The 27,214-nt window shown below is 43.8% G+C and overlaps 6 protein-coding genes across 12 annotated transcripts; 3 read left to right on the top strand and 3 right to left on the bottom strand.

Annotated features, from left to right (window-relative positions):
• Positions 1–154: 154 nt before the first annotated feature.
• Positions 155–6,728, top strand: si:dkeyp-84f3.9. Of its 2 annotated transcripts, XM_034554235.1 has the most exons (3): positions 155–444; positions 1,708–1,826; positions 2,400–6,728. In XM_034554235.1, exons 2-3 carry the CDS (start codon positions 1,710–1,712, stop codon positions 5,853–5,855), a joined length of 3,573 nt encoding a protein of 1,190 aa, XP_034410126.1. In that variant the 5' UTR covers positions 155–444; positions 1,708–1,709; the 3' UTR covers positions 5,856–6,728. The 2 variants fall into 2 exon arrangements, with proteins under 2 accessions (XP_034410126.1, XP_034410127.1); XM_034554236.1 differs by lacking the exon at positions 1,708–1,826.
• Positions 6,729–7,574: 846 nt separating this feature from the next.
• Positions 7,575–9,063, bottom strand: LOC117745173 (trypsin-3). The gene is made up of 5 exons (XM_034553290.1): positions 9,024–9,063; positions 8,742–8,898; positions 8,046–8,299; positions 7,818–7,954; positions 7,575–7,724 (listed from the first exon to the last, which is right to left on the bottom strand). Exons 1-5 carry the CDS (start codon positions 9,061–9,063, stop codon positions 7,575–7,577), a joined length of 738 nt encoding a protein of 245 aa, XP_034409181.1.
• Positions 9,064–10,478: 1,415 nt separating this feature from the next.
• LOC117745172 (trypsin-3) lies at positions 10,479–11,831 on the bottom strand. Its single transcript, XM_034553289.1, has 5 exons — positions 11,792–11,831; positions 11,510–11,666; positions 10,950–11,203; positions 10,722–10,858; positions 10,479–10,628 (listed from the first exon to the last, which is right to left on the bottom strand). The coding sequence occupies exons 1-5, from the start codon at positions 11,829–11,831 to the stop codon at positions 10,479–10,481; spliced, it is 738 nt and encodes a 245-aa protein (XP_034409180.1).
• Positions 11,832–13,244: 1,413 nt separating this feature from the next.
• LOC117745091 (trypsin-3) lies at positions 13,245–14,725 on the bottom strand. The gene is made up of 5 exons (XM_034553151.1): positions 14,686–14,725; positions 14,404–14,560; positions 13,716–13,969; positions 13,488–13,624; positions 13,245–13,394 (listed from the first exon to the last, which is right to left on the bottom strand). Exons 1-5 carry the CDS (start codon positions 14,723–14,725, stop codon positions 13,245–13,247), a joined length of 738 nt encoding a protein of 245 aa, XP_034409042.1.
• Positions 14,726–17,172: 2,447 nt separating this feature from the next.
• Positions 17,173–20,861, top strand: si:ch211-261d7.3 (RNA polymerase II degradation factor 1). 5 transcript variants are annotated; one of them, XM_034553146.1, is made up of 4 exons: positions 17,173–17,279; positions 17,570–18,301; positions 18,609–19,034; positions 19,125–20,861. In XM_034553146.1, exons 2-4 carry the CDS (start codon positions 18,046–18,048, stop codon positions 20,015–20,017), a joined length of 1,575 nt encoding a protein of 524 aa, XP_034409037.1. In that variant the 5' UTR covers positions 17,173–17,279; positions 17,570–18,045; the 3' UTR covers positions 20,018–20,861. The 5 variants fall into 5 exon arrangements, with proteins under 5 accessions (XP_034409037.1, XP_034409041.1, XP_034409040.1 ...); XM_034553150.1 differs by having other exon boundaries at positions 17,192–17,279; positions 18,037–18,301; XM_034553149.1 differs by having other exon boundaries at positions 17,192–17,279; positions 17,990–18,301.
• A 188-nt stretch (positions 20,862–21,049) lies between these two features.
• On the top strand, positions 21,050–26,539 carry zgc:66448 (uncharacterized protein LOC327401 homolog). Of its 2 annotated transcripts, XM_034553145.1 has the most exons (3): positions 21,050–21,480; positions 21,734–24,129; positions 24,245–24,387. In XM_034553145.1, exons 1-3 carry the CDS (start codon positions 21,099–21,101, stop codon positions 24,266–24,268), a joined length of 2,802 nt encoding a protein of 933 aa, XP_034409036.1. In that variant the 5' UTR covers positions 21,050–21,098; the 3' UTR covers positions 24,269–24,387. The 2 variants fall into 2 exon arrangements, with proteins under 2 accessions (XP_034409036.1, XP_034409034.1); XM_034553143.1 differs by having other exon boundaries at positions 21,734–26,539.
• The last annotated feature ends 675 nt before the right edge of the window (positions 26,540–27,214 follow it).

Genomic DNA, 27,214 nt, shown 5'->3' with positions numbered 1-27,214 from the left:
CAGGTGGTAGTTTCTCTTCTTGCCAAATGATTGATTGTGGTGTGCATCACATGTTTCACTTCCAAGCTTCCTGTCCTCAAAAGCCATACATCACATTTGACTTTTTACATCTTACTTCTACAGAACAAATCATAATATAAACATAATATCCAAATCTCCCACACCACCTGAAGCATCCACTCCCTGCGCTCGCAGTGATTGACACTTTCGTGTTGCTTTGTGCCTGGATACCGAGCGGCTCACTGCCGCAAACTGCTCTGAGAAGAAGAGAAATCCAGCTCCACATTAACAGATCAGCTCACAGACCAATGCTGGATTGTAGAAAAGTGGCCAACACCCACGCAACGACAGAGCATACGTTGGCTCTGAGCTAGCCAATGCTAGCTAATCGACCAGCGTCCAGTGAATGGCTACGCAGAGACCAGCCTTGACTCTCCCACTCAGGCAAGCAGTTTGTGTTTATTGGTGGCACCGACCGTCGCGTTCGGTAACCGCTGTTCGCGGTAGAGAACGTCTCGCGAGCTGACATTGTCGGTAACTGTTCGGTTCGTGTGGCCTGTAACGGTAAATCCCTGGAGGTAGCAGTGTGGCCTACGGAGAGCTAGCGCCTCCATTCACGTCGCTGGACGCTGTCTGTTGGGTCACGCGCGTGTGTGTGTTTGAGACGGCATGTTAAGGGATCCGTTTACGCTTCAGTGAGTGTACGTGCGAGCGCTGGCAATCACAGTTATAAGCCGCTTGCTACGTGCTAACAAAAAAAAAAAAAAAAAAGACTCCTGTCACATGAGACGTGTCTGCAGGGCAGATGAGAGGCGGGCAGACACGAGCGACCACCTTCCATGCAGACACACTGGTGGAGGTTGTGTTTGAGTGACGTGCAGCATTCATACATCTGGAGCGCTGCAAACTGCGACGCCGTACTTAGTGTTGAAGCCCCGGGGTTCAGCAGGTAGCTTACGTCTATGTGGGGATGGGGCTGGAGGACGTATTTACACATTTCACATTTCCTTATTTAACTTGAATATGTTATATTATTTCTGATGCCATAACTTGTAAGTAGCATTGTAATGCTGTAGGTGGTGGGGATGGAGCTAATTTCATATAGGCAGATTATTCCGTCTTGATACGTCATCATTTATTTTAAAAAATGTGTAATGTATAATATATACTAGTACTATATAACTATAGTTCTTGAGTAAATGTTCTTAGTTTCTTTCCTCCACCAGGTTATGTAAGATAGGAATGACTTTTCCAACTCCACAGTTCCCTATAACATTATTATCTCTGAGCAGATTTTTTTATTTGATAATAACCAACAATTTGTTTGTTTTTTGTGGGAAACTGAAGTCTGACAGATAATGCATGTTAATCCAGCATGAATCTGCACCACTCAATTGTAAACTCTTCCAGTGATGTCGTGGTGAATGGTCCAGTTTTGCATCATGGCTCAGCTGAAGACACCTGTGCTTGAATCACTGACACATCAAAGTTGCATGAAGTTGATGGGCTGTCTTAGCTTTGAAAGCTCGTAATGCAGCCACCCACTCCTAAATTATAGCGACAAATGGGCCAAGCCTGCTGTGTATTCAAGCCAGCAATAGTAATGGGTGAGCTAGTCTGGTAAAGGTATTGTGTCGTGGTTTCTGTAGGAATACACATCACTGTTTTTATGAGTTACAGTCTCATTTATCACTGTTTAATTCACAGACATGGGGAGTAAAATGTCCTTCAGCAGAGGAAGCAGTGACCAAAATACAGTGTCTGAGTTAACCTCTGTGGCATCCCATCCTCCCAATTCCATTCATGCGCCTTTGGACTGCAAGCAGGTAGTTAGTGAGACATACAAATAGACATATCACTCCAAAAGTTATGCTGTCTATTACAGTATTTACCTACTATTGAAACATGAATGCATTTTCTGTATAACGCATTTTAAACTTGAGGGCTTTTTCACGACTTTCTTGTTTCTTTTTTTGGTATTGTTTTTGATTGTCTAGTGTATATTACATTTAGACTATTTAAATGTGCAGAGAATCATTTTTTTATTTGTATGTCGGTCCTACGACATCCAGATGAAGGAACGACAGTTCCCAAAAGATGGAAATAAACATACACTAAGAATTAACTGTACACTTAATGTTTTTTGAGAGATACATTTGTATATACAATTTTCCTGCATTTTCATTTGCATGTGTTCTTGTATTGTAGACCTGATTGTTTTAGGATTTACCTGCATGCATACATACAGACAGACAATAACGGCACTGAACAAATTATGATAGCATTAACATTTGCATTGATAAATGATTTTTGGACGTTTTTATATTTATAGTATTTTAGAAAACCTATACCATTTCTACATTTGTGACAAATGCAGTTTTTTTTCTTCTCTCGCACAGAAACCTGAAGACAAGGGAGGCCGTCAGGAAGACGTGGACTCCAACTGGGGAGAGGAAATGAAAGCAGCAGAACTGACTCCACCTGCACCTGAGTCCCACTCATCGGGGCATGTGGAGTCTGATGGCCGAGTTAACTCTGAAACAGTCGGCGGACCGAATTGTCAACACAGTGAGCACACGTCTTCACAGGCAGGGATCGAAGCAAAGTCCCAGACGACTGCAATTGTGTGCAGCTCCACTACAGACAGCCGTGGACAGCCTGTGGAGGTCCGCAGGAAACCTGGCCGCCCGCGTAAAAGAAAATCACTTTTGCCTGAAGGCATAAAACATCCAGATTTGGCTGGTTATGATGCAGTTCAACATAAGGAGATCAGCACAACAATTCCTTTGCCAAGAGTCGCTCCCTTAATCAATAATTCCCCCCATAAGGAGACGTCTGGTCTTCATACTGTTTCTGATGGCAAAGTACAAGACAGCGTCCCTCTGCTGCCAAAAAGGAAAAGAGGGAGACCAAAAAAATCTGAAATTGCACCTTTTAAAACTATGGTTGTTAAGGCTGCTGCTGCCAGGGCTCCTGCTCCAGCTGCTTCTGTTAATAATGTTAGTGGTCCTGCACGGCGACTGAGGAGTAGAGGTGAACAACACCCTTCAACACAGGAAGGAAAGCCTGAATCGGAAGGCAACGTAGACCCCAAGACAACTGAGGTGACACCTGCAGAAAGTAGGAATCCGTTGGTCTTACAAGGTATTGAAAGAAGAAGAAGAAGAAGATCTAAAGTGGCCGATCAGCAAGTTCCAGCAAAAGTGTGCAGGCTGGATGTTTCCCAGGAGGCCTCGTCACTGTTGATCAACAACACAGGCTGTGGAGAGGGAACAGAGACCGATAAGCAGGTGGAACTAAACGCTGACAAACAAGAGACAGATGGAAAGAGCGGTCAACTCTACCAGCAAGAAGGGCAAGAGCAGCAGACGGACGTAAAGGAAGGTGCATTACCGCAAAGACAACTGAGTTCTCAGCCAGCTGATCCTGAAGTTATTTCTTCAGAGGGTTTAAACTTGGTAAGCCCTACTCAGAGTGATGACCCAATGAACATAAAGCCGGCATCTGCCGTCATGACTGGCAGCGATGAGTCGCAATCAAAAAGCAGTCTTGGATCCCCAAAAAACCTGCAGAATACAGAGTCCTATAGCACAGATGTTGTAACGTCCTCGGAACAACCAGCTAAAGCTGTTGGAGTCCCGCCTGCGGTGAAAGCTGAGAATATCAAGATAGAGCTGGATCATTTAAATCCTCCGTCCCAGTTAAATAGTCCTAAATCTTTACAATGCAATGCCAACACCACCGTTAAAGCTCTGGGTCCAAACCACGCTTTCAGGCGCAAGAGAGGCGGCAAGAGGAGGAGGAGAATAAGGAGTGTTTTGCTCCAAAGAGAGACGCTTGTAGAGGGTCATAAAAGCAGCGATGACACTCAACAAAATACAGACAATGGTGACGAGGATAAGGAAGCCGACTCTGTCAGCTACATAAAAAAGGGGGCGAAAACTCTGTTAAAATGTGGCTACTGTGGTCATGTATTTAAATTTCACTCTCAGTTCATCATACATCAACGCATTCATACAGGAGAACGGCCTTTCAAATGCCCCGAATGCGACAAAGGTTTTAGCAAAAATTCGAACTTGAATCTTCATCTTAAGACGCACAAAAAGAGCAACATATATCAAAAATGTCCATTTTGCAAGATCAAATTCTCTTGCGCGGAGTATTCCTCTCATATGGCGATGCATGCACAGATGCTGGACCAGGACTCTGAGAAGAAGAAATCTGACAAACACAGCATAGGGAAAGACCATGGAAAACTTGACGGACTTCAGAGACCCATTTCCCAAGAAAAGAGAGAAAAGAAAGTGTGCCAATACTGCGGTAAAACCTTCCCGTTTCAGTCTGCCCTCATAAGACACGTGCGCGTCCACACAGGAGAGAAGCCTTACAAATGTGATATATGTGGCAAAGCCTTCGGTCAGGCCTATTTCCTCCGCGTCCACGAGCTGACACACTGGTCCGTGAAGCGTTACAACTGCACACGCTGTGAAAAGGCATTCACTCATTACAGCAATGCAAAGAATCACACCTGTCGACCTTCCGGAAGCGGTGGCGGTTTACAGCCCAACAGACGTGCGAAGCCTGCCCTAACATACACGTGCCACATCTGCAAGAATGTTTTTGACCATCTGCAGGAGTTCAACAGCCACATGAGGGCCCACACCGGTGCAAAACTTTATCGCTGCTTGTATTGCGACAAGCTGTTTGGTGTGCTGTCTGAGTTCAGTGCCCATCGCAGTCAGTGCCGAGGAGAGAGAAACGCGCCCAGCTCTGCGGTAAAAGAGGAAGAGACGATGTCATTAATACAGTACACTGTGCCGGCACTTCGGTGTTCGTCGGGACACAATGCGGCGGCGTCTCTCGCGGGTGCAAATTGTGAAACGCAGAAAATGACATCGCAGACCAGTCCCAAGAAACACTTTGCTAACTTAAAGAAACCGTTTCAGTCAACGGGCATGCCGCCTCACCATCTCTCACACCTCGTGTCAAAGTTAAACAAACTAGACAACCGCTCGGACCCCAACAAATATTTATGTCCCAGCTGCGGGCGACTGTTCAGGCACATGGGCAGACTGCGAGCGCACATGCTCACCCACGCCTCGGGTCAGAGTTACACATGCTCCTGTTGCGGCAAGATTCTGGAAAACTGGAAGAAACTGTGGCATCATCAGAGGATCCATCGGCAGAGACGCGGACGCTTCACTTGTCCTCAGTGCGGGCGAGGTTTTCGGTTTGTGCATTCGTATAAAAAACACATGAGCGAGCACCCAGAGTTCCAGTGGATTCATGAAAGGCCCAAGAAAGTGTTTCTGCCTTATCAATGTGAGCAGTGCAGGTGCAGCTTTCACACTCTAGATTTGCTGTTCAGTCACCAGCGTTGCCATTCCTCAACACACAAGGACTCTGATTTTGATTTATCCATGGACGATCATACGCAGTCCAACAAGAAAATGTTTTTCCCTCCCGCAAATAACCACGTGGCTACATTACATCCAGATCCTGAGGGAAAAAAATGTATTCTGGGCCACTTTTCCAAATGTCCAGACCAAGCAACGCAAGAGTCTCCTCTCGCTCCCATGATTCCCTTCGTAAGTAAGGGTCCTGATTTGGGTCAAACTCCTCAGGGTCCCAGCAGTGCACATTCGATCCAAGACAGAGAGACCAGTCGTGACGGAGTAGATGTAGATGCACTTGGAAAACCAATTAATCCGTTGAGAACTGTGAAAAGACACTTTGCCAGCATATCAAATGTGGCGTCTGCAGATGGTGTGAAGTGTGCTGTGTGTGGTGATGCATATCTTGTCATTTCAGACCTCTATCACCATTATTTGCAGCATGCTAGAGGCCAGTTGTAATGACCTGAATGAGGACACGTGCCCCTTCTGTGCTAACACAGAGGATCCCGTAGTCCGGAAAAAAAAATTAAAACTGTACAAACATTGTCAGTTTACGGGAAATGAAATGCATTAAAAAAAAAAAAATATGTGGAAGATTGGTTTACAATCATGTATTCAACCTGTCATGCCTGAGAAAGATTCTGAAATATACACATGTGAATGTACAAAATAGGGACCCGTTCTGTTTTTATGTAGCTCATCAAGCAACTTTAGGTTGAAACCACTAGCTTGATGTTAGTTTCTGTAATTACATTTCTGTTCATCAAAAAAACAAAACAAGATGCAGAATGTGTCAAAAAGATGCTCCAAAGTAGTGTGTACATTTTAGTGCATCAATGCCAGGTAGAATCAACCCTGGGATAATATCATCAGCTTCAACAGAATAAGCATTTGAAAACAGAAACTGGAAATGGCTGATTATGGAAAACAAGTTTGATGAAAACATGAAATAACCACTGAAACATTTTGAACCCTCATTCATTTGTTTAACTGGGAAAAGCCCGCTGCACTGATCAGAGGGGCTGACGTCACACTGAGTTGACGTGCAGACCTGACAAAGAACTCGTTTCCTCTTAGTTGTAACGCGCACCGTGGAGCTGCATAGTTTTACAGATTTCAAACAGCTGTTGATTCGCTTTATGACCAATGTGAATCTAATTTCCAATGTGTGCATCTCAAATCATGCAGGCCTTGTCTTCCACACGTGAACTGTTATTCATGACGTTTCAGAGGAAGTGATGTGTACTGATTTCAAATTTGTTTCGTTCTGGTCTCCAACAAGGACATGTATCAGCATTTTGAATTTACTTTTAAGTAAATATCGGCTTTACTTGTGACCTTTCTATATATATATATATATATATATATATATATATATATATATATTCTATAATATAATGGCTGAAATCAAGGGATGCTAACATTTCTAGAAAATACACTAATAAATAGACATTCCACACCTGAAATACAAAGTGCAGCGTTGAACACCCAGACTTTTTTATGCTTCAACATCAGCCTTCATTCTGGTCAGTTTGTCTTAACACCAATAAAGGCCATATTTGTATTGATATGTGATGTCTGTCATTTTTGGGTCAGAATGTGTGCACCATTAGATCCTAAACTCATAGATATTTAGTGAAGAAAAAGGTTTAGTACCTTGTGAATCAACATAATGAGCGGTAAGTAGTTGTGAAATATGATTTCACAACTTCTTAATTGAGTGACATAAACAATTATGTCACTCAAGAAGTTGTGAAATCATATTTTGAAAGTCCACAGTTTGAGTACAATAGGTTTAGCTCTGCCAATAAATTAAAAAGATGATATACTGTATATTATATTTATTTTTATTCAAGGCTTATGCAGTTTTTAAACCTTCAACAAATGACTGAGGTGACGGTTGGAGGCCATGGTGTTGCTGATCCAAGTGTTAAGTTATTTGTTTTTGATAAGTAGATTTATGATTGCTGATATTCATGCAGAGTTGTTTTTGACATATACCTTGTACTCATTTCTAAAGGACAATATTTCTCTTGTTTTCCTTCCTGCTGACTCTCTTAACTATGAATGTATGTTTCATCCAACAGCACAAAACCAGCAACAACAGAGAGTGAGGTTGATGATCATTTATTTCAGATAAACATTCCAGAGCTTAATGTTGCTTCCATGAAAGTGACTTTAGTTGGAGGCCATGGTGTTGCGGATCCAGGTGTTGTAGTTGCAGACCTTGGCGTAGACTCCAGGCTTGTTCCTCTGGGCGCAGCCATAACCCCAGGACACCACACCCTGCAGCTGACCGTTGCACACCACGGGGCCACCAGAGTCACCCTGATAGGACGCACACAGAAAGGGCAACATGTGAGCGGACGTGTTCCAACGTTTGAGGCGCTAAGAAACAACGATGGCGACTTCAGCTCCTACCTGACAGGAGTCCTTGCCTCCCTCGAGGAATCCAGCACAGAACATGTTGGAGGTGATCTGTCCAGGGTAGGCAGACCTGCAGCTGCTGTCGCTCAGGATGGGGGCATCCAGGCACCTCAGTTGATTGGGGTAGTTGCCTAGAGAGGAACATCAACAATAGATGTACAAGTTCACACCCCACAATGCACTAAAACTAGGCTCCAGGTATGACTGCAGTGTGTTACTGACTTCCAGAGCCGCTGGTGTTGCCCCATCCAGAGATCAGGCAGCGGGTGCCAGAGCCGGCACAGCTGGAGGGCAGGGACACGGTGCGGACGTAGCTGTTCAGGGAGGCGGGCTTGCTCAGCTTGATCAGCATGATGTCATTGTCCAGGTTGCGGCTGTTGTAGCTGGGGTGACGGATGACCTTAGCAGAGTTGATGAACTGCTCTGTGCCCTCATTGACAGCAATGTTGTGCTCACCAAGACGCAGCTGGACGCGGCTGCAGAGAAACACACAAGGCTTAAATTACATTAAGGTGATTTGACTTTGCACCTGTAAGTGGGCAGTGTCTCAGTGTCTCTGTGTCTCAGTGTCTCAGTGTCTCTGTATCTCAGTGTCTCTGTATCTCTGTGTCTCAGTGTCTCAGTGTCTCTGTGTCTCAGTATCTCAGTGTCTCAGTATCTCTGTATCTCTGTATCTCAGTGTCTCTGTGTCTCAGAGTCTCTGTGTCTCTGTGTCTCTGTGTCTCTGTGTCTCTGTGTCTCAGTATCTCTGTATCTCTGTATCTCAGTGTCTCTGTGTCTCAGTATCTCAGTGTCTCTGTGTCTCTGTGTCTCAGTGTCTCAGTATCTCTGTATCTCAGCAATTTTAAATCACTCAAAGTATTTTCAGTATGACTGTGAAGCTAATGTATATCCTTAAAAACAAACGTCTGCACTTACGACTTGTAGCAGTGAGCAGCAGACACCACCCAGGTGCTGGAGATCAGGGAGCCTCCACAGAAGTGGTAGCCAGAGCTCAGAGAGACCTGGTAGGCCACAGAGTTCTTTCTGCACTCGTAGCCTCCGACAATCTTGTCATCCTCGATGGGAGCAGCATCTGATGGAAATGAAAGAAGGTTCAATATTCAAAGAAATCCTTTTTTTCTTTTTACTTCACATGCTGTCATAAAAGGAACAAAGTGACTTTAAATAACACGTTTAAAGTAATATATTCATACTCACATGCCACTGCGAACAGAGCCAGAAGAATGAAAGCCTTCATGTTGGTGTCCGTTTCAGGTGTGAACTCAGCTGCACTGCAGGCCCTTTTAAAGCCACTCTGTCCCTTTGCTATCTGCTTGGCCAAGGTCATGAACTATTTACATTTTTTCAACTTTCTCTTGTTGTGTAACGTGTGTAAAAACACATCTGGAAGACGAGAGCCAACATATTGATAATGTGAGCTTCAGTCCCACAACCTGTCACTGACACTGACTTTATAAAATCAATATTTCTGTTGATTTATTTAAAATCACTTCTTTTGTTGTATGACATTATTCTTAAATGCCTGTTTTCCTGTCAATGAAACACACTCCATTACAACCAGACATTAACTTCTTATGTGCACAAAATACCATCATCTGGAGAAACACACAATAACTTTCATATCAACGGTGTATGTAAATGGTGTATATTTAATTTATGATGTGTGTGTTTGCACCCACGCTGCCAGTTACAGATGTGTGTTCATGTCTGTCTCCGGTTCATTTTCCTGATTCATAATTTAAACTAGAATCAAACGGTCAAACTGCTTATTTGAATGCAGTCTGATGGCAATTAAAAAACAAAAGCAATTACTATACACATTAATGTACACATCAAAACTTAATTTCTCAATTTCTTTTCAGGGGGAACATTAGTTGGCCCCACTGGCATTGTTTGCAAGCCTTTATTTATTAAATAGTTGTTGATGTTGTGATGACACATGAATTTCATCTTTGTGTAAATGTATTGTTTTCCGTACAGTATTTATCATAAAGATATTTTGACACACTTGTGAACAAAAGCAAACATGCTCATACTGTAATATCATATGTATATTTATATCGGAATAACTATTTCCCTGTTGTTAATATCCGATGATTAAATAAACGCAGTATTCATCATCCAAGATGACTGAGTTGAATGGTTATATTTGATTTGACTGATTTGTGCAACATTCAGTTCAAATGTACCATTATTATTATTGATAAAATAATGAATCTCCCTCTAATGCTAAACTATTTTGAACAATCTTTATATATATATTTATCTTTTGCAAGTAGTCCCTTCCTCTCCAGCAGTTCAGCATTTTAGTTGTGAAAGTACTGAAACATGTATAAATCATTTTCATTTTCATTTCATGAGGTATTTTATCGCTAATGTTGGTGAAAAGTATTTCATTTTGTGGCAACTTTATTTGTTTTTGATAAGTAGATTTATGATTGGTGATATTCATGCAGAGTTGTTTTTGACATATACCTTGTACTCATTTCTAAAGGACAATATTTCTCTTGTTTTCCTTCCTGCTGACTCTCTTAACTATGAATGTATGTTTCATCCAACAGCACAAAACCAGCAACAACAGAGAGTGAGGTTGATGATCATTTATTTCAGTAAAACATTCCAGAGCTTAATGTTGCTTCCATGAAAGTGACTTTAGTTGGAGGCCATGGTGTTGCGGATCCAGGTGTTGTAGTTGCAGACCTTGGCGTAGACTCCAGGCTTGTTCCTCTGGGCGCAGCCATAACCCCAGGACACCACACCCTGCAGCTGACCGTTGCACACCACGGGGCCACCAGAGTCACCCTGATAGGACGCACACAGAAAGGGCAACATGTGAGCGGACGTGTTCCAACGTTTGAGGCGCTAAGAAACAACGATGGCGACTTCAGCTCCTACCTGACAGGAGTCCTTGCCTCCCTCGAGGAATCCAGCACAGAACATGTTGGAGGTGATCTGTCCAGGGTAGGCAGACCTGCAGCTGCTGTCGCTCAGGATGGGGGCATCCAGGCACCTCAGTTGATTGGGGTAGTTGCCTAGAGAGGAACATCAACAATAGATGTACAAGTTCACACCCCACAATGCACTAAAACTAGGCTCCAGGTATGACTGCAGTGTGTTACTGACTTCCAGAGCCGCTGGTGTTGCCCCATCCAGAGATCAGGCAGCGGGTGCCAGAGCCGGCACAGCTGGAGGGCAGGGACACGGTGCGGACGTAGCTGTTCAGGGAGGCGGGCTTGCTCAGCTTGATCAGCATGATGTCATTGTCCAGGTTGCGGCTGTTGTAGCTGGGGTGACGGATGACCTTAGCAGAGTTGATGAACTGCTCTGTGCCCTCATTGACAGCAATGTTGTGCTCACCAAGACGCAGCTGGACGCGGCTGCAGAGAAACACACAAGGCTTAAATTACATTAAGGTGATTTGACTTTGCACCTGTAAGTGGGCAGTGTCTCAGTGTCTCAGTGTCTCTGTGTCTCTGTTTCTCAGTGTCTCAGTGTCTCTGTGTCTCTGTTTCTCAGTGTCTCAGTGTCTCAGTGTCTCTGTATCTCAGTGTCTCTGTTTCTCAGTGTCTCTGTGTCTCAGTGTCTCTGTGTCTCAGTATCTCAGCAATTTTAAATCACTCAAAGTATTTTCAGTATGACTGTGAAGCTAATTTATATCCTTAAAAACAAACGTCTGCACTTACGACTTGTAGCAGTGAGCAGCAGACACCACCCAGGTGCTGGAGATCAGGGAGCCTCCACAGAAGTGGTAGCCAGAGCTCAGAGAGACCTGGTAGGCCACAGAGTTCTTTCTGCACTCGTAGCCTCCGACAATCTTGTCATCCTCGATGGGAGCAGCATCTGATGGAAATGAAAGAAGGTTCAATATTCAAAGAAATCCTTTTTTTCTTTTTACTTCACATGCTGTCATAAAAGGAACAAAGTGACTTTAAATAACACGTTTAAAGTAATATATTCATACTCACATGCCACTGCGAACAGAGCCAGAAGAATGAAAGCCTTCATGTTGGTGTCCGTTTCAGGTGTGAGCTCAGCTGCACTGCAGGCCCTTTTAAAGCCACTCTGTCCCTTTGCTATCTGCTTGGCCAAGGTCATGAACGATTTACATTTTTTTCAACTTTCTCTTGTTGTGTAACGTGTGTAAAAACACATCTGGAAGACGAGAGCCAACATATTGATAATGTGAGCTCCAGTCCCACAACCTGTCACTGACACTGACTTTATAAAATCAATATTTCTGTTGATTTATATAAAATCAATTTTTTTGTTGTATGACATTATTCTTAAATGTCTGTTTTCCTGTCAATGAAACCCACTCCATTACAACCAGACATTAACTTCTTATGTGCACAAAATACCATCATCTGGAGAAACACACAATAACTTTCATATCAACGGTGTATGTAAATGGTGTATATTTAATTTATGATGTGTGTGTTTGCACCCACGCTGCCAGTTACAGATGTGTGTTCATGTCTGTCTCCGGTTTATTTTCCTGATTCATTATTTAAACTAGAATCAAACGGTCAAACTGCTTATTTGAATGCAGTCTGATGGCAATTAAAAAACAAAAGCAATTACTATACACATTAATGTACACATCAAAACTTAATTTCTCAATTTCTTTTCAGGGGGAACATTAGTTGGCCGCACTGGCATTGTTTGCAAGCCTTTATTTATTAAATAGTTGTTGGTGTTGTGATGACACATGAATTTCATCTTTGTGTAAATGTATTGTTTTCCGTACAATATTTATCATAAAGATATTTTGACACACTTGTGAACAAAAGCAAACATGCTCATACTGTAATATCATATGTATATTTATATCGGAATAACTATTTCCCTGTTGTTAATATCCGATGATTAAATAAATGCAGTATTCATCATCCAAGATGACTGAGTTGAATGGTTATATTTGATTTGACTGATTTGTGCAACATGCAGTTCAAATGTACCATTATTATTGATGAAATAATGAATCTCCCTCTAATGCTAAACTATTTTGAACAAACTTTATATTTATATTTATCTTTTGCAAGTAGTCCCTTCCTCTCCAGCAGTTCAGCATTTTAGTTGTGAAAGTACTGAAACATGTATAAATCATTTTCATTTTCATTTCATGAGGTATTTTATCGCTAATGTTGGTGAAAGGTATTTCATTTTGTGGCAACTTTATTTGTTTTTGATAAGTAGATTTATGATTGGTGATATTCATGCAGAGTTGTTTTTGATATATACCTTGTACTCATTTCTAAAGGACAATATTTATCTTGTTTTCCTTCCTGCTGACTCTCTTAACTATGAATGTATGTTTCATCCAACAGCACAAAACCAGCAACAACAGAGAGTGAGGTTGATGATCATTTATTTCAGATAAACATTCCAGAGCTTAATGTTGCTTCCATGAAAGTGACTTTAGTTGGAGGCCATGGTGTTGCGGATCCAGGTGTTGTAGTTGCAGACCTTGGCGTAGACTCCAGGCTTGTTCCTCTGGGCGCAGCCATAACCCCAGGACACCACACCCTGCAGCTGACCGTTGCACACCACGGGGCCACCAGAGTCACCCTGATAGGACGCACACAGAAAGGGCAACATGTGAGCGGACGTGTTCCAACGTTTGAGGCGCTACGAAACAACGATGGCGACTTCAGCTCCTACCTGGCAGGAGTCCTTGCCTCCCTCGAGGAATCCAGCACAGAACATGTTGGAGGTGATCTGTCCAGGGTAGGCAGACCTGCAGCTGCTGTCGCTCAGGATGGGGGCATCCAGGCACCTCAGTTGATTGGGGTAGTTGCCTAGAGAGGAACATCAACAATAGATGTACAAGTTCACACCCCACAATGCACTAAAACTAGGCTCCAGGTATGACTGCAGTGTGTTACTGACTTCCAGAGCCGCTGGTGTTGCCCCATCCAGAGATCAGGCAGCGGGTGCCAGAGCCGGCACAGCTGGAGGGCAGGGACACGGTGCGGACGTAGCTGTTCAGGGAGGCGGGCTTGCTCAGCTTGATCAGCATGATGTCATTGTCCAGGTTGCGGCTGTTGTAGCTGGGGTGACGGATGACCTTAGCAGAGTTGATGAACTGCTCTGTGCCCTCATTGACAGCAATGTTGTGCTCACCAAGACGCAGCTGGACGCGGCTGCAGAGAAACACACAAGGCTTAAATTACATGAAAGTGATTTGACTTTGCACCTGTAAGTGGGCAGTGTCTCAGTGTCTCAGTGTCTCAGTGTCTCAGTGTCTCAGTGTCTCAGTGTCTCTGTATCTCTGTGTCTCAGTGTCTCTGTGTCTCAGTATCTCAGTGTCTCAGTATCTCTGTATCTCTGTGTCTCAGTGTCTCAGTGTCTCTGTGTCTCAGTATCTCAGTGTCTCAGTATCTCTGTATCTCTGTGTCTCAGTGTCTCTGTGTCTCTGTGTCTCAGTGTCTCTGTGTCTCAGTGTCTCTGTGTCTCTGTGTCTCAGTATCTCAGTGTCTCTGTGTCTCAGTATCTCAGCAATTTTAAATCACTCAAAGTATTTTCAGTATGACTGTGAAGCTAATGTATATCCTTAAAAACAAACGTCTGCACTTACGACTTGTAGCAGTGAGCAGCAGACACCACCCAGGTGCTGGAGATCAGGGAACCTCCACAGAAGTGGTAGCCAGAGCTCAGAGAGACCTGGTAGGCCACAGAGTTCTTTCTGCACTCGTAGCCTCCGACAATCTTGTCATCCTCGATGGGAGCAGCATCTGATGGAAATGAAAGAAGGTTCAATATTCAAAGAAATCCTTTTTTTCTTTTTACTTCACATGCTGTCATAAAAGGAACAAAGTGACTTTAAATAACACGTTTAAAGTAATATATTCATACTCACATGCCACTGCGAACAGAGCCAGAAGAATGAAAGCCTTCATGTTGGTGTCCGTTTCAGGTGTGAACTCAGCTGCACTGCAGGCCCTTTTAAAGCCACTCTGTCCCTTTGCTATCTGCTTGGCCAAGGTCATGAACGATTTACATTTTTTTCAACTTTCTCTTGTTGTGTAACGTGTGTAAAAACACATCTGGAAGACGAGAGCCAACATTTTGATAATGTGAGCTCCAGTCCCACAACCTGTCACTGACACTGACTTTATAAAATCAATATTTCTGTTGATTTATATAAAATCAATTTTTTTGTTGTATGACATTATTCTTAAATGTCTGTTTTCCTGTCAATGAAACCCACTCCATTACAACCAGACATTAACTTCTTATGTGCACAAAATACCATCATCTGGAGAAACACACAATAACTTTCATATCAACGGTGTATGTAAATGGTGTATATTTAATTTATGATGTGTGTGTTTGCACCCACGCTGCCAGTTACAGATGTGTGTTCATGTCTGTCTCCGGTTTATTTTCCTGATTCATTATTCAAACTAGAATCAAACTGTCAAACTGCTTATTTGAATGCAATCTGATGGCAATTAAAAAACAAAAGCAATTACTATACACATTAATGTACACATCAAAACTTAATTTCTCAATTTCTTTTCAGGGGGAACATTAGTTGGCCGCACTGGCATTGTTTGCAAGCCTTTATTTATTAAATAGTTGTTGATGTTGTGATGACACATGAATTTCATCTTTGTGTAAATGTATTGTTTTCCGTACAGTATTTATCATAAAGATATTTTGACACACTTGTGAACAAAAGCAAACATGCTCATACTGTAATATCATATGTATATTTATATCGGAATAACTATTTCCCTGTTGTTAATATCCGATGATTAAATAAACGCAGTATTCATCATCCAAGATGACTGAGTTGAATGGTTATATTTGATTTGACTGATTTGTGCAACATTCAGTTCAAATGTACCATTATTATTGATGAAATAATGAATCTCCCTCTAATGCTAAACTATTTTGAACAATCTTTATATTTATATTTATCTTTTGCAAGTAGTCCCTTCCTCTCCAGCAGTTCAGCATTTTAGTTGTGAAAGTACTGAAACATGTATAAATCATTTTCATTTTCATTTCATGAGGTATTTTATCGCTAATGTTGGTGAAAGGTATTTCATTTTGTGGCAACTTTATTTGTTTTTGATAAGTAGATTTATGATTGGTGATATTCATGCAGAGTTGTTTTTGACATATACCTTGTACTCATTTCTAAAGGACAATATTTCTCTTGTTTTCCTTCCTGCTGACTCTCTAAACTATGAATGTATGTTTCATCCAACAGCACAAAACCAGCAACAACAGAGAGTGAGGTTGATGATCATTTATTTCAGTAAAACATTCCAGAGCTTAATGTTGCTTCCATGAAAGTGACTTTAGTTGGAGGCCATGGTGTTGCGGATCCAGGTGTTGTAGTTGCAGACCAGGCTGCAGCAAACAGGGCCAAAAGAATGAAGTTCCTCATGATTCACCTACTGAATCCACACACAACAGGTTTGCCTGTATTTTATATACAGGCAGACCATTCTTTACGTAACTCTCTCTCAAGGACTTTTCCATGCACCTTGCACAATAATTAAACATTATCTCACCTGGGAAACAGCAGCATGGTCCAAGAGAAAAACATATAGATTTCCATGAGTCCTTTGTAGCTTATATATACAGATATATATGCAGCTATTAATCCTACTTTTATAATACTTGATATATTAAATAGTAATCGTCATACATATGCATTAATTACTGAGTATAAATAAGAACACAAAGACAGGCCAAGATGGAGGGTGCACAGAGCTAAATCATTTGTCATGTTTAAGTTTACAGTTATATTATTTTTTAGGGTTTATTTTTTTGAAATTATCTTGATTATAATTGTATGAATTTTAATGAATGCAGTGGTATTAGACATACACTTGTGATTATAAGATGTGTTCCACTATGCAAATCTACAACCCATTGCATAGTCCCTAACTCAAATGATTTAATATCCTAATATTGGGTAAACTTTGATAATTTTCCAGATACTGGTCAGAAAGACTGATTATAGGGCACACTATTATTTCATTTTGCTTTGTTGTATTGAGTTGATTGTTGATTACTAGAGACATTCTTTTAAAGCCCATCAAATATTAACTAATGATTTTACATTTTATATTCTCAATGTTGAATTGCCTCGAAAAAAAATACATGCATGTTTTGCTGGTCTGCTTTCCACTGACTTGATCATTATCAATTAATAAATGATTTTAGGTGTTGACGCAGTCTTGCTGTCTCTATTTCCTAGTTAGGACAAAATGACTCATACCTTCCTCTGAATTTACTGTTTACACCGCTCAGAAATGTAAGAGAACTACAGGTACCTGTAAACATCTCCAAACTTGGATTGGTCCTGAACAGACCCCCTCAGTGACGTCAATAGTAAGCGACTGTCTTCAGTTTGTGTATCGGCCGCTGGGCTAACAGCTGCACCAATTGTGTTTTGGTTTTGTTTTGTCTCCCATGTGCAGTTATTATGAGGTAAGAAATACAAATACGTTCGCACTCTTGTCATGTCCGCTCAGCTGTCGTTGGCAGTTCAGACTGCAGCTTTACCCCAAACTGTGGTAGCCTGTTAGCTCACAGCTAGTGACAAGATCAGCGCCTAATGTATGCGGAATGCGCAACCGTTGCGGATGTGGTGCAGAAAAAAAAATGCGCATCGATGCGACAGAATACAGAAGTCATCGGCAGTCATAAAAAAACGGACAGACTATTTTTGAAATGCTACACAGTTGTAAACAGTGTTATGTTTTGTTGTTTTATTTCAGCTCTCGAGGCGATTCACTGCCTTGAAGTTGCATCTCACTGTGTGACAACTGGACGTTTCAATGTAGCTCTCAGTCTGCTCCGGGTGTTTTTACACCGTGTATTTATGTTTTCAGTAACATATTAGAATACATGACAATGAAAGAAAGAGATTTAAGGGGCTGCAACTAGCCATGAAAGTATCTGGACACCATGCTCTAGTTATAAGATAGTATCTCTCACTAAGTGGCAACAATGTCTTGATTCAATTGAACCTTACTGTTAACAACCAGTATTTAAGGGTGCTTTCACTCTATATTTCATCATACATCAGTGTGGGTGGCAGCTGTAGTCATAATTACCAGATACAGTATACTGAAGAGTTGTTATGTCTTTAGCGGTAGGTTCAGTGACACCTTGAACTTGTGTTAATGGGGCAGCAGCTGCCAGTATCAGAATTGGCCCGCCAGTCAGTTCTGCTCTAAATCAGGTCTGACCCATGACTGAGTACTACGAGGAGGGGGGGCTGCTGTACGAGCAATCACCTCCCATGCACATCAAAGTGGAGTCTCCGGAGGGACCCTTTGGAGGGGGAGCCTCAGAAAACGGCTTCCCCAGGGAGGACGACGACTCGGAGGGCAGCTGTGACCAGAGCAGTGGATTACCTGGGGGACTCCCCTTCAACGTGGTAGTGGTGCATCCCAACATCATGGCACCCGGCATGTCCTCAGATGAACTCTTGTCCATTGAACAAAGTAAGCCTCAGTACACATTGATACATTTTATTTGTGCAAATCTGCAAATTACTACATTGGTTTGTTTTACCAAGGAAACATTTCGCACCAGTATAATCAATCAAGGAAGAATGAGATAAATGATGCTCTTATTGCTCCATGCCTTTCCAAAATGAATAATAGTTGTAAATGTCTTGGCTTAGTACAGTGAAAATAAGACTCACACTGCTGTGCATTTATCTCTCTCACACAGTATATTTAGCTACACTTGATATCTTTCCATTCGGAACGTTCTCTCACCTCTCTCTCTCTCTCTCTCTCTCGACAGACAGAGCTATGTCAGCTGCACTGGCTGCTGGCGGTGCAGGAAAAAGAAAGAGTCGTTTCAGTGGAGCAGAGCTAGAGGTGTTGGTGTCAGAAGTCACTCGGTGTGAAGGAGAGCTTTTTGGTCCTGCGGGTCGGCTCCGGCGGCGGGAGAGAGAGCGCATCTGGGCAGGAATCCTGGAGAGAGTCAATGCCGTGTCCAGAGTCCCACGCACACTTCGCGAGGTAAAAAAGCGATGGGACGACTTGAAGAGACGCAACGGAGGCAGGCTAGCGGATGCTCGCCACCGCAGCTGTTACCTACCATCCAGCAGAGGAGCCTCGATGCTTGGCCGTCCTTCCCAGACTAGTCCCAGACTTTCACACACCAGGCAAAAGCAAAGCTCCAGACCAAAGCCCAGTTTCCCATGCTTCCCTGACTCTGATACAGGTACATTGAATAACTGACTGTGTTTTGTTTTTGTTGATTTAATATACGCAACTAATATCTACTTCTGTCCACTTACAATATTTTTGGCAGGTGTGGGAGTGGAAGGCTCAGAGAGAGATGGTTTAGAGAAAGATGAGGACAATACTGAGCAAGACAGAGATATGGGAGAATCTGAGTGTGAACCAGGAGAGAACAGCATGGAAGATAAATTGGGATTAGGACTGGGTCTGGGCATTGGACCACCACCTCCATCAGAACGATGGCTGCCTCCTTCCCCCCTCTACAGTGCTCCTTTCCTCAATGGCAGCCCCCAGCCCAGTAGCCCTCAGCCTTCACTTGGAGCCCACCAGGGTCCTCTTGAAGCCCCTCCGCGCAGCTCTTGGCTTGAAGATGAGCTACGAGGGTTAGGGGAAGCAGCAATTCAACTTGGCAACCGGGTAGAAAAGAGTCTGCGGGAATTTGGGGACGGTTTCAGGCAGGACATGACAACACTTGTCGCTTCACAAGAGGCATTAGCATCCAGTCTACAACAAAACAATGTTCTCTTGCAAAGGCTGTTGGGAGTGCTCGAAGCCCAGCAACAACCACAGCAACATCGTGTACAACAAGCACACCAATCGCAAACATCTCAACAGCACTTACAGCCAGCTCAGCAGCAGCAGCTGCTGCAACAGACAGAACCACTGCAGCAGCAACAACAGAGGGTTGAAGCACCACTGCAAACACAACTATTACAACATCAGCAGCAGCAACAGCAGCCACAAGTAGGACAACAGTCACAACAGCACCAAACACAAATACAGCAGCTGCCACAAGTCACCCAGCATTCAAATAATCAGTCAGCTGTGGCAGTGGTTCCTGCACCTTCGTCCCCTGATGTACATGGCACCTGTCCCTCTGAATCACTCACCAACACAAATGGAAGTGTGCAGAGGCCACGGCGAGGACGAGCTGTTGATCACAGGCGCAGAAGACGACGCTGAGGAGAAAGCACTTAGAAACTCAAAGTGTACATCAAAATGTGACAAGGAACTTCTACTGACAGTATTTCTGTAAAAAAACGTTATTTGGAGTTTTACTTCTCGCCTCAAACGAGAACATTTTAGTTTGTCTTCAGAGAGGACGGAAGTGGATACGGAAATTAGACATAATAGAGTGGCCTTAACATTAGCTTGGTTCCTCAGACAAATGCTAAAATACTTTCTGCCTTGTGGAGCGACAACTTCACTCATGGGACCTTTAATACCCAGACAACATACTGTAGGTGCTGATGTTTAACACCATGTCACTGTACATGCCATACAGGCGAACTGCGAAGCTCATGAGCCTCTTACTAGTCCAGCACTGTCCCAATTCTCCTGAATAACTAACGACATTGTCATAAAGTACTCATTATCTGCAATTGTTACCATATATGGTAGTTATACAGCTATTGTACTTACCTGCTAACGTATGCTTGTGCTTTTTAACAATTTCATGAAAAGGTCTTTTTCTGCTTTGAACAATAAAGTTAGACTGTTCTGTTCAGTGTGTTTTAAGACAACCGTGTTACATTTTAAAGTCTTGGCAATTTTTTATGAAGAACAGTAAAAAACCATACAGCATAAACATCAGACTTTAATTGATGTGTTTATGACATTTAAAAGCATACATGAGTATGTAGGGGCTATTTATTCTAATCTTGCATGCAGTATGATGAATGTGTTTGTAGATAGTTGCAAAGAAACAGCATATGGCCATCATCTACGTAGTTTTGCACAATCATCTGTTCCGATGAAATGTAACTAAACTTTAATAAAAGTCAGACATGGACTGCAAATAAATAAATCCGATCACTTGTGGATTTGTCACATAGCATAAAAGAGTGAATGCAATATTGATGGTTATGTTTTAGGTTGTGGAGCGTCTGGTGTGTAAGAAGGGAAATGTATAATTACGGCTTCGAGTTATACTTTCAGTAAAGGTTGTTTTATTTTGAAAGTGTTGACCGGAATCGTTCTGGCTGGCTGGGCTCGGCTAGCATGATCCTTGTGTGTTTTGAACAAGGGGGTGCATGGGGGAAACATGGCCGCCGTAGACCCGTCGGAGTCTCCAAAACGACAGAAATCCGCCGCGGAGGAGGTGAACACATCTGGGGAGAAGACCGACGCGGTGGAGTCGGGATGCAGCTCGAATCAGAAAGATGAACCGACGCACAAGAAGCCCGCGGAGAGCCCCGCCGGCGAGCAGCGAGTGGGGGACGACGGCTCGTGGGCTGCAAGCCATTCGGGGGTTACTGTCGAGACCGGTGCCGGAGCCGGAAAAAAACCGACATGTAATTCAACGGAGGACTTAACATCGGCTGAAAAAATGGCCGAGGCTCGTGGCGGCGAGCGACGGGCTTTCGACTGGTCCGAAGACGACGACCGGGAGGCGAAAACGCGCGCGCGTGGAAACGATCAGTGCGGTACGCGAACGTTGTAAATGTCTCTTTGCTGTTAGCTTGGGCTAACCCGAGCTGCAGCCCTCAGCACCGGTACACGAGTCAACTCTGCTCAATGTAATTACCATAACAACACCAGCTAGCACCCCGGGGTCCTTACTTAAAGAGGGTCAGCGGCGCGCGTCGCGTGCGGTCAGCTAGATGCACGACGGATGGATCGCTCACTGTTATTATCTGTTCGCTAAGTTATTCTTGTCATGTGTGCTTCCCCTTCCAGACCCCAGGAGCGCCACGGAGAGTGCTGGAGGGATGCAGCGGGACGCACGCGTTGATCACGTTAAAGTTGATGCGGAGCGGATCGAGGAGGAGAAGAAGAAGAAGAAGGGGGAGGAGGAGGAGGAGAAGAGCGCAGAGACGGCACCGGCCGAGAAGCCGGCGGTAGAGGAAGTGGTGGAAAACGAGGCAGACCGTGAAGGGGACGCGAACTCGACAGCTAAGCCCAAAAAGTGCCGTTTGGTGTGCAAGGAGTGCGGGAAGAGGTTCACCCGCCGCGAGACGTTCAACCTCCACCGCCACTTCCACGCTCACGAGGACGAGCTCACGCCCCTCACCTGCAAAGAATGCGGCCTTACCTTTCAGCACCGCAGCAGCCTCATCAAGCACAGGAATGAACATAAAGAGAAGGAGGAAGTACTTGTTCCTCCGAAGAAGGCGACGCAAACAAAGACGGAGGGACGTTTTAAATGTGCAGAATGTGAGATGATGTTCCCGATGGTGGACAAGCTGAGGGACCACAGCTGCTGCAACGTAGTAGAAAAACCTTACCACTGCCCCCTGTGCCGCCAAGAGTTCCAGTTCAAGGTGTCTGTCACGAAGCACATGATGCTCCACTCCCAGGATAGCATCTTCACATGCCAAGAGTGCGGTCAGACGTTCCCAAACAGCATGGCCCTGCGCTACCACCAGCGATGTCACGCCGCCCTGAAACCCTACGAATGCCCCGAGTGCGGCCTAGCTTTCAAACACTACTCCGTCATGGAAGACCACCGTCGCAAGCACACGGACAACATGCGCTCTTACCTGTGCAACATCTGCGGCAAGACCTTCAAGTACAGCAGCCTCCTCCATCAGCATCAGTATCTGCACACCGGCCAGAAGCCCTTCCGCTGCCCTGAATGTGGCAAACGCTTTGCCTTTGCCCAGAACATGAAGGCGCACTGCCGCCAGCACAGAATGCTCAAAAACAACCCCTCCGCTGAACAGCCTTGCAAGCCAGCCCCGACGTCAGCACAAGAGGCAGTTCGAGGGCCGGGAAAAGAGAACGCGCACCAGAGCGATGACCCTAAACAACCTTTCAACTGCCCCCTTTGTCCCCAGACCTACTTAGCGCCGGCTAACCTGAGAGTCCACATGCTTGTTCACGAGGCGGAGCATGAGACGCTGGAGAGGACCCCCAAACCTCCAAAGGAAAATAAGCACTGGGAAAAAGGACAAACCTGTCCCCAATGCCCGTCAGTCTATCATGACGAATCTAGTTTAAATATGCATATGTTAAGTGTCCACAAGTCTGTAGCACAACCCTTAGAAACGGCGGCAACACCGCCTAAAAATCAATTAACTCCGTTAAGCAGCGATAATGTTCAGGGGAAATGGAGAAGCGATGGCATAAGTATTAAGTTGTACAAGTGCTCCGAGTGTGGAAAGACCTTCCGCCACCGTTCAGTGTTAGAGCTGCATATGCGCATACATTCCAAGGACAAGCCTTACCAGTGCAAAGTGTGTGGCAAGGGCTTTAGATTCGGCAGCTACTTGCAGCAACATCTCATCATCCACACGGGCCAGAAGCCATACAAATGTCCAGACTGTGGGAAGGACTTTGCCTTCCTGCAGAACATGAAAACGCATCAAAAGCTGCATCAGGAAAAACCGTTCCGCTGCACGAGCTGCCGCAAAGGCTACAGCGACGAGACCCAACTCCAGCACCACATGTTGTCACACAATGGTGACAAACCGCATAAGTGTGACCTGTGTAACAAGAGCTTCGGCTTAGCCTATTTGCTCCGGGATCACATGAACACACACACGGGAGACAGACCTCATCGGTGCGACGAGTGTCACAAAAGTTTCTCTTGGTTTAGCAGCCTGCTCGTGCACCAGAAGATCCACACTCGCAAGCGCCAGGGTTTCGGACAGTATAATTCTCTCCCGCTGGGCGCTAGGATGAGAGGTAGAGGCAGCCGGGGGAGGAGAGGAGGGAGGCTCATGTGGGGCTGGTCCAGAGCATTAGGAAGCTCCGGAATGATCAGCTCTCAGCAGTCTCCATATCCAGTTTCTGCATTGAGAGATGCTGAGTTGCACAGAAGGCCGGGCCAGCCACAGCTTCCCGTGCTCGCACCTCGCATGGAAATACAAGGCAGGCAGCAGAAGGAGGCGTGGCTGTCAGAGCTACACCCTCAACCGGTGCAGTGGAAAGTGGATGGTGGGGAGGTAATGCTCGTCCCATCGTCGCAGCAGCACCATCAGAGGGGTCCGGGCTGGGCAGATAGCCCTTTAATAACTCAGTCGGGCCCCACATCTGCTCAGAGTTCAGAGTCATCGCACATGAAAGAGACTGCAGCTGCTGTTGTCGGCTCCCTCGTGACAGCTGTGCCAAACAAATCCAGCACGTCAACAGTGAGTGAGATGGGGCAGCTCAAGCCTGTTGCTTGGGGTAACACAAACACATCCACAGTGCTCGCTTCCACAAGCTCTGTGCAACATGATTTTTCTATTCCTTTGTCCTACATAGACGGGGCAGCTCTGTGGAGTATAAGACCACCTCTGCTAGCAAATTCACAGGGCTCTCCAAATAAGGTTGGTCAAGAGCTTCAGCTGCCGAGATGGACAGGTGCCCCAGTGGCGATACAAAAGGAGCCATCCACGCCTCCTACAAAAGTGGACACTGGAGGTTGGGACGTTAGTAATCCTCAAGTAATGCCGTCGACTGTTAGCCAGCCAGAGAAGCTATGCAAGCTGCAGAAGCAGTTGATTTCAGGCACAGCAGATGTGTCCACTGCAGCTCAAATAGACCAAAGCAGTGCTATGCCAATTTCAACTCCTGTTTCCCACGGGGTAGGTAGCGCCTTGTGGGACATACCAACGCCGCCAGGAAATCCAAAGACTATAAACCCTGAGAAATTAGTAAAAGCTCAAGATTTTCAGCTGCAGCCAAAGCAGGTGTCATCGACCTGGGCCAGTGTACAGAGTCACACAACGACACAGAAGGTTCCCATCTCCATTCAGTACGAGCCTCGTCATTTTGGCCATGGGTTGGGAACGCCAGTATGGGGCTTCCAAAGCAATCAAACGCTGCTCACTGGGCAACTCAAACCAGGGAATGGACTGGCGCTGCAGCAACAGCCAATGGTAACGGGCACGCAAATCATCATAAATCAGCCTCCTTTTTTCACACCTCCACTTGCTCCACTCCCCCCTCTGGCTGTGCCCGGCCCACATCCTCTTCACTCTGTCACACTTTCAAGACCCCCACCCACGAATATATTTTTCACACCACAGGCAGCAATGAGCGAAAGGCCACACATAAAACAGTCCTTGCCCCTACCTCAGCTTGCCCCCCGGACAGAACCTCACAAAGTCGGACCCCGTTTGCCTTTGGGCCCAGAACGGCTTCTCCAGTGCATGATATGTGGGTGTTCTCTTCCCCGGGAGCTCGATCTACAAATGCATTATTTGCAACATGCACAAGGAGAGATTTGACATTTCCACCCTAGCACCAAGACTTTGTGTGTTTTATTTTTTACACGTTTATTTGCCCCTCAATAGTGCAGTTTGACCAGTTGAGTGGATGGGTATTAGAATAACAAAATGTAAGTAAAATTGATCTGCACACTTTAATCACATTTAAGCTTCAGCGCCAAATTCGACTGCACAGGGAGTTTGTAATAAAGGGTGTGTACACATTATATTGTGGCATTAAATTAGGTTATCATTTTTAAATGCATATAAGTTAACCAAATAACTGGTTTAAGCTACTTCTGAGCGGTGCAGATTTATGGGGTTCTGCGGTCTGTTTCATTTATTGCCAATGGTATTTAGATTGGCATAATATTAGTACTTTTATAGTTCTGTTCATATGTCCTAAACCATTTTAACTGTTTCTTCCTGTACAGTATACGGTGTGCCTTTTATGAGTACAGTCTGCATGTCTGCTGTCTTCGTATTCTAGTCCTAGTTTGTGCTTAAAGTCGACTCAACAATGTGACCTCACTCCCAAAACCCAGAGCAACTCTTTCTAAGATACCTTAAAGAAATGCATGTTTTTGCTTTTGAGGAGGAGAGGATGGGGTGGTTGTGTTCATCCTGACTACATCACGGCCCTGTTGGGACGCACTTGGAGTTGCAATGCTTTTGGCTGGGTCCAAATATTTCACAAGTAGAGTTCTCAACATGGTAATTTGGTCAAAGTGAAAATAAGTGTAAACAAAGTGTGACAGTTACATGTAAAGATCATTTCACAGTAAGAGTTCTCTGTAAATTGAACAGTGATTATTGTTAACGGAGAAAGTGTCATTACAAAATTATTATGACACTGTTGTCAAATAGTTAATTTTGTATTAAAGTAGTCATTAATATTTATCATATTGACAAGACAAACTGATGAAATATAAAATATATATTTTTGCTCCATCGGTCCGGTGAAATTCAGCTAATTACTGGAAATATGTCATGACTGATAAACTTTAAAATGAGATTTTAAACAGATTCTGGGCGGCAGTACTTAGCACCTACTGTAAACTGATGAGTATCATTTAATGTGTATCTCTTTCCAGAATTACTATTTCAGATTGGAATGTACCCATATTTATAAAACTAAGTCCCCTTTTGAGTACAATACAATGTATTTTTTGTGAATACTGAATGCTTTGATTTCATTACTGTAGATTTAGCCGAGTACTGAATCCCATCTCCTCTGTTATGACAATGGGCATTTGAGTAGCTTTGGTGGCCCAATAATTGAATGAAAATCACTACTACTACATTACTACTGTCAAATAAACACGTTGCCCATTTGTACAAAAACAAACCATTCCTGTGTGTCTTAACATTCAGCGTCTTAAGTAAAAGCATGTGACCTTCTACCTCTATCCATTGTTTTAGCATGGAATGAAATAGAAATTTCCCCATGATGTCTACATATTGAATTAAATAAAACTTGCCTTTGATTACAATGTTGTGATGAACAGTACTTGTTAGGGAAGCCTAATTCAGGGTTAAGCTTTAAAATGTTAACATTGTATAATAGAACACTCAACAAACAAAAGGATTAAATCCTGGTTTGGAAAGTTTTCATAAATGCTAAATGTTCTCCCCTCTACATTTGGTTTGTGAAGACAATGGACATAAAGTAGGAAGTGACATGGAGGGAGTCAAGTACTGTTAAAACGTTTTTGTTCATTTGGATTTTTCTTTTGAAGAAAACTGCAAATAGTAGGCATCACGATTGATGAAGGGAAATTGTGGTTAATTACGCATTTTCTCCATGACATTTTTCTTGCCTGGAGGAAGAACACAAATGCTCCGCACAGTCGCTTTCATTAATCTGGTAAATTGGGACTGGAATCCCTCATCCCAAATCGGACTTATTCATAACATGCAGACATAATTCTCATAGTACAAAATATGTCATTCATTAAGTGTACTTCTTCACTCTAGTGGAAAACGAATGGCTCTTTTTATTAGAAACAGATTAAAACACAAT

Source organism: Cyclopterus lumpus, chromosome 16, assembly GCF_009769545.1.
Source record: "Cyclopterus lumpus isolate fCycLum1 chromosome 16, fCycLum1.pri, whole genome shotgun sequence".
NCBI classification, from domain to species: domain Eukaryota; kingdom Metazoa; phylum Chordata; class Actinopteri; order Perciformes; family Cyclopteridae; genus Cyclopterus; species Cyclopterus lumpus.
Note: the sequence above shows the minus strand (reverse complement) of the source record. Positions and strands in the feature narration are given on the sequence as shown.

Excerpts from the sequence above, each read along its gene's own strand:
- LOC117745173 (XM_034553290.1), bottom strand. The coding sequence starts at position 9,063 with ATGAAGGCTTTCATTCTTCTGGCTCTGTTCGCAGTGGCAT. Across the intron at positions 8,899-9,023 it reads GGCTCTGTTCGCAGTGGCAT|ATGCTGCTCCCATCGAGGAT; the intron begins GTGAGTATGAAT and ends CATTTCCATCAG. Across the intron at positions 8,300-8,741 it reads GCTGCTCACTGCTACAAGTC|CCGCGTCCAGCTGCGTCTTG; the intron begins GTAAGTGCAGAC and ends GTTTCTCTGCAG.
- LOC117745091 (XM_034553151.1), bottom strand. The coding sequence starts at position 14,725 with ATGAAGGCTTTCATTCTTCTGGCTCTGTTCGCAGTGGCAT. Across the intron at positions 13,625-13,715 it reads CAACACCAGCGGCTCTGGAA|GCAACTACCCCAATCAACTG; the intron begins GTCAGTAACACA and ends GTTCCTCTCTAG. Across the intron at positions 13,395-13,487 it reads GAGGCAAGGACTCCTGCCAG|GGTGACTCTGGTGGCCCCGT; the intron begins GTAGGAGCTGAA and ends GCGTCCTATCAG.
- LOC117745172 (XM_034553289.1), bottom strand. The coding sequence starts at position 11,831 with ATGAAGGCTTTCATTCTTCTGGCTCTGTTCGCAGTGGCAT. Across the intron at positions 11,204-11,509 it reads GCTGCTCACTGCTACAAGTC|CCGCGTCCAGCTGCGTCTTG; the intron begins GTAAGTGCAGAC and ends GTTTCTCTGCAG. Across the intron at positions 10,859-10,949 it reads CAACACCAGCGGCTCTGGAA|GCAACTACCCCAATCAACTG; the intron begins GTCAGTAACACA and ends GTTCCTCTCTAG.
- si:dkeyp-84f3.9 (XM_034554235.1), top strand. The coding sequence starts at position 1,710 with ATGGGGAGTAAAATGTCCTTCAGCAGAGGAAGCAGTGACCAAAATACA. Across the intron at positions 1,827-2,399 it reads CGCCTTTGGACTGCAAGCAG|AAACCTGAAGACAAGGGAGG; the intron begins GTAGTTAGTGAG and ends TCTCTCGCACAG.
- si:ch211-261d7.3 (XM_034553146.1), top strand. The coding sequence starts at position 18,046 with ATGACTGAGTACTACGAGGAGGGGGGGCTGCTGTACGAGCAATCACCT. Across the intron at positions 18,302-18,608 it reads ACTCTTGTCCATTGAACAAA|ACAGAGCTATGTCAGCTGCA; the intron begins GTAAGCCTCAGT and ends CTCTCTCGACAG. Across the intron at positions 19,035-19,124 it reads CTTCCCTGACTCTGATACAG|GTGTGGGAGTGGAAGGCTCA; the intron begins GTACATTGAATA and ends TATTTTTGGCAG.
- zgc:66448 (XM_034553143.1), top strand. The coding sequence starts at position 21,099 with ATGGCCGCCGTAGACCCGTCGGAGTCTCCAAAACGACAGAAATCCGCC. Across the intron at positions 21,481-21,733 it reads GCGTGGAAACGATCAGTGCG|ACCCCAGGAGCGCCACGGAG; the intron begins GTACGCGAACGT and ends TTCCCCTTCCAG.